The following is a 5,302-nucleotide window of genomic DNA, read 5'->3' as shown; positions in this document are numbered from 1 at the left end:
TTTTTTTTTTTTTTCCTTCAATTTATTTGTGCATTTTCTTTTACTTCTTCGTGTTTTGGTGTTGAGCCTCTAACTAATGGTTCATATGGTAATAGTTTTCCAAATAAGAAGTGTTGGACAATAGGATATTTGTCAAGACATTCTGCATGGTATTTTGTAAACATTCCTTTATTAATTTTTTCCCAACTTTCTGCGGCAGAAATATTGAACAAATCAGGTGAACTTTCAAAAAATGGAGCACGATTTTTAACTTTATAAATATATGCAACACAGTCAAAGTAGAAGTTATCATGTTCATATAATGATACTAGACTTTTATCAAGAATTGAATCAGGTTTAAGATATGGATGTTTTATTAATTGTGCTGATCCAAAAATAAATGGTAAAAATTGATAGTCATCAATTCCCCATACACCATGTGATCCAGCTGGTTCAAGACGATATACATTTTGTAATTTTCTACAAAGATATAAATAATTTCTAAATACTTTAAGGATTATTGCTGGATATTCTTCTTCATTAATTACTTTTAATTGAACTAGAAGAACTATCCAACAAAAGAAATGAAGTTCATGACCACTTCCATAATCAATTCTAACTGGTGAACCAAATGAGTCCATTAAATATCCATGAAATTCTGATATAAATGGATATAACTCTTCTGGTAAAATAGCTTTATGAAAGTCAACACTATATTCTTCAACTCTTTTATGCCATGTTCTAAAACTAATATTTCCATACCTACTTTTTTCTAAATTTATTGGTGGAATTTCATCTATAAATTTACTTAATTGTTCAATTTGTTTAAGAATACTTTCAATTTTCTATTTAATAAATATATGTTGTTAATTAAAGAATGATAGTGTTATATTAAAAAAGAAAACAAACTGGTGTTACTTTAATTTTGGGTGAATCAAATGACATTCTTTTAATACTATCATTTAATAAATGAAGTGTTTGAAATACTCTATTGTAAGCAATTGTTGATTCCCAAAATGAAACATCAATTGGTAATTTAATTCTTTTAATAGGAATTTCGTCTGCGATGATTGTCATTTCACTTTTAATCATTTTAAGTTTGTTTTTCTTTTTTCTTTTCTTTGTTTATTATATTATTTAAATATCATAAATTTAATACGAAAAGACATTTACCTTAAATTTCATTTTCACTTAAAAATAAACCAAATTGTTCAATCAGAATTACAACCTTTATAAATTTAATCAAAATTTACTTTTTATTCGATTTTGTACCTTTCTTTACTGTTTGAACAAGTTTTGTTGTCACTTTCATATTTTTAGCTTCAACCTTCTTGTTAATAGCTTTCATAATTTCGGTCTTATGAAATTCAAGCATCTTACGTTCTTCTTTTGGAAGGTTCTTATCCTTAAGTTTATCATTAACAACTTTTAATTCCTTTTCTAATAATTCATTTGCAGAAACAAAACAAATGAGAGCAAAAATGATAAATAACATAGCTTTCATTCTTTGTGGAAAGATAATATGGAAATAGAATTTCTTGCTTAAATACCTAGTTCCAATAATCATAATTTTCTTATCGTTGTTATATTATGGTTTAATTTCTTGATTCATAAAAAAGCAAGTCAGGTATTAATATTCTTCCAGAAAAAATATTTTCCTCATTAAAATAGAGAAAGAATAAATAAGAATTATATAAAACATGAATTATGAAACAGGTGAAAAGTATTATTTCTTGGAAAATTTTTTAAAAGCATCAACAATTGAACTTTTTCTTGATTTTTTATGACTTGGAGTTGTTGGATTAGATCTTGATAAGACTGGATAAAGTTGTTGTGATTTTACTTGAGTTTGTTGTTGTTTTGGTTCATGTGTATCTTCACAATAATTTATAAAAATTCGTAATTGGTTTTGTGAGCTAGAACTTGTTTTTGATGTAGACCTATCTCTTGTAGGTGAATATGATTCACTTTTAACTGACTCTGCAAGGATTGATTCAACTCTTGTTGGAGGCATTCCATTAAGTTGTTTGAGTTGAATAAGTTTTGCTTTGAGACTTTTATTATTTTTCCTTTTTATATATAGTTCATCAAATTTATATTCATGTTGACACTTCAATATTGTTACTTCTTTTCTTTTTTCTTCAAGCTCATGTAAATGAGTTAATAATGTTTTAGTATTAAGGATTGTTGTTTGGTCAAACTCATAATACAATTTTTTTGTATCAAATGATATATTTTCAATTAATTCAGGAAGATGAATTATTTTACGTAATTCGTGTTTCATTTGAGGGGATAATGACATTGATATTGGACAATAATATATTTGAAGAAGTGAAATAATTTTTTGTTCAATTTCATCATCTTCAGTAAATGACAATTGAGATAATAAATTATTGTCCATTCCAGAAAAATTATCATATAAATTGTTAATAAATACTTCTTCATAAAGACAAGAAGCAAGAATATTTAAAAATGGTTGTTTATTTGTATGGAATGAAATTAAAATTTCCGCAATAAATCCAACTTTATCCCATTCTTCACTACTGAGATCTGAATCAAATTCTTTACCTAATTCACAACGTTCTTTTAAGGAATATGAAATAAGTAAAAAGAGAATATCTCTAAATATATATTTAATATTGGATTCTTGTGATTTAGAACGAAGATAGTTAGCTAATGAATCAATAATTGGTTTAATTGGTTTAAGTAAATTAATTTTATCTATCATTGTTTGTTTAATTGTTTGAAAACATTCTGTAAGAAGTAATATAGTTTCACAACAACTTTCTGTAGAAATATCATATGTCATTATAATTTGTGTATTAAATTTTTTCTTTGAATATAATAAATCCATCACAATTTTTTGTATTTCATTTGTAAATTGGATAGTATTTTTTTCTAATATTATCCTTAGTACAAAGAGAAATGTATGATCAAATTGAACATCATCTATTATTTGTTAATTTTCTTTTTTATTAGTTTCAAAACAATTGCTTTAGAATTGCTAAACAATTTAAACAAACAACCAAATTCAAAATCGTAATCATAACACCACCAAATAAATTCATTTGTCCATTCATTTGCATTACAATAAGATACAATCATCTCAACATTCTTTTCTTGATTAATATCAGTAGGGTTGAAAATCTAATTGATAAATCTCATTTCATCTTTATTTTAATGAAAATACAAACCGTGTTGCATGTTGCAGTCAACAATGGTCCTCTTTTTAACAATATTTTACTTAAAGCAGTTTGGTGCTTCATGAAGACAATTTCAATTTTAAGTTAATAATCAAAACAAGATAAAACTAATTTCATCTCTAATTCCTTCTTTATCTAAATTCCTTAAATTATATTAAAAGTAAAAATAAATTTATGGAGTTTTACATTACACTAATAAGAATTATAAACATCCTTCTAAAGTTATTTAAAGTTATTTTAACAATGAGCATTAAATTAAACTTATATATCAATTATTACATTGTTTTTAATGGACAACAAAAATTAACTCCTCAAATATTTTTGACTTAAAATTTTCAAGAAGAATTTAACTTAATTTCTTTTTATCAATAGTTTAAAGAAATTTCATTATTTTTTGTTAAACTAAAACAAAAAAAAATCAATGAGATGTTCTTGATAAAAAGTATCTTTGAATTTTTTCTTTATGTAATAAACTTCTTTTTTAAAAGATAATCTCCTCTTTAGTATTTTCTTCTTTTCTATAGGAACAATATCTTTTAATACTTCTTTTAAGATATGACGATAAGTAATAAATGAATTACTCAAACGACGTCAATCGTTATTATCAAATAATCCTTAGTTATCTTTTAATAAATTATTGAATGAGTAGTATTAGATATACTTTTGAGAGTTGTGTTGTTTAGTTAATATTTCTTAACATTCATTTCATATAATACAATTAAAAACTATCATAGTGCATTGTTCTTTCTATCTCTTTAATGATTATGACTATGAACAATGACTTTTCTCCTTCAATCTCTTTTTCCTCTGACACGTTTGGTGATTTATTTTTGTATTAATTTTTTTTTGACTTTTCATTTTACTAAGTTTTTTAGAAAAAACATTTTGGTTTTTTTCTTTTTTGGATAACAAATAATATCTGTTAATATAGTGATGGGAAATTCCCATTTTCTGATTGTGAATATCAAATTGTTAGACACAACGTTTTTTTTCATAAATCCATGGAGAAGAAAAGAGGTATTTTGTTATAAATACTAACTACTTATTCTTCATGAAACTTGAAGGTTATTAATTGTTTTGTATTTACAGAATAAATTAACAGGATAACACAGAAAGAAGGTACTGTCTTTAGAATAGAGTAGTCTTTAGTAAAGATAAGAAACTACGACATATCAATAATATTTTCTTGAGTAAAAATTTTGTGAGGTTAATTAAGTTTTGTTTTTCGTTTTTAAATTACAGGATTCTATTTTTAAAGTATTAGTTATGTGTCACTAGAATTAAAGGTATATAATAAGTGATAAAACATGAAAAACCAATTTCATTCTATTTGTGATGAACAACGCTAAATGGGATTCATCTGAATAAGTCATATATCATTGTCATTCATATGGAATACACTCCAGAAGATATTGCTTTCTTTGAATTACTAAAAGACCCTGTGAAAAATGAAGCACAGATTATTGAGATATTAGCAAGAAGATTCTATGAAATTCAAACAAAACAACACAAGGTTTATACATTGTCTATAGCAAAAGAAGGAAGTGCTTTTCCAATTCAGTTGACAAATGATGGTTATTTAATCTTAAGAATTCCAATCACCAGACCCAAATGATTCTTCTCATTTATTCTATCTTTTCTTTATTCTTCTCTATTTAGTTATTAGTTATTAATATAATAACTTCAACTATTTTTGAATAACAAAAAAAATAAAAATAAATTTATTCTTTTTCTTCTTTAATTTTCTTTTATTCTTAACCAAGAAAAAATAGATAATTTATTATCAATAGACAATAAACTCTTTTGAGTAACTTTTGATATGGTTATCTAGTATTATATCTTTTTGTATTTAATGTTCTTTTTGATTCATTGTCAAATTAATTAAAAATAGAAATGAACAGGTATTTAAGTTATACAAAAACAACAATAGGGTATATAACAACATCATTTTATTGTAATTAGAATGTCTTTGGTTTGATATCTTACATTATTAATTAATATTAACTAATAAACATAATAATATCATAATGATAATCTTTATTTAATTAAACAAATTTACTCATATTCTATATTGAATTATAGTCATTATTTAGTATAGTACTATCTTTAAGTACATTTTT

The 5,302-nt window shown here is 24.0% G+C and overlaps 3 protein-coding genes across 3 annotated transcripts; all 3 read right to left on the bottom strand.

The window, feature by feature from the left end:
- Positions 1-17: 17 nt before the first annotated feature.
- Positions 18-1,056, bottom strand: ENU1_131430 (protein phosphatase regulatory subunit, putative; the record flags this gene model as incomplete). The annotated part of the gene is made up of 2 exons (XM_008860075.1): positions 18-824; positions 889-1,056. The coding sequence occupies 2 exons, from the start codon at positions 1,054-1,056 to the stop codon at positions 18-20; spliced, it is 975 nt and encodes a 324-aa protein (XP_008858297.1).
- A 172-nt stretch (positions 1,057-1,228) lies between these two features.
- On the bottom strand, positions 1,229-1,546 carry ENU1_131420 (hypothetical protein; the record flags this gene model as incomplete). The annotated part of the gene is made up of 1 exon (XM_008860074.1): positions 1,229-1,546. The coding sequence occupies one exon, from the start codon at positions 1,544-1,546 to the stop codon at positions 1,229-1,231; it is 318 nt and encodes a 105-aa protein (XP_008858296.1).
- A 159-nt stretch (positions 1,547-1,705) lies between these two features.
- On the bottom strand, positions 1,706-2,833 carry ENU1_131410 (hypothetical protein; the record flags this gene model as incomplete). Its single annotated transcript, XM_008860073.1, has 1 exon — positions 1,706-2,833. One exon carries the CDS (start codon positions 2,831-2,833, stop codon positions 1,706-1,708), a length of 1,128 nt encoding a protein of 375 aa, XP_008858295.1.
- Between the last annotated feature and the right edge of the window lie 2,469 nt (positions 2,834-5,302).

Source organism: Entamoeba nuttalli (assembly GCF_000257125.1).
Source record: "Entamoeba nuttalli P19 unplaced genomic scaffold asmbl_5491, whole genome shotgun sequence".
NCBI classification, from domain to species: Eukaryota; Evosea; order Mastigamoebida; family Endamoebidae; genus Entamoeba; species Entamoeba nuttalli.
The sequence above is the reverse complement of the archived record's forward strand: the minus strand, read 5'-3'. Positions and strand labels throughout refer to the sequence as shown.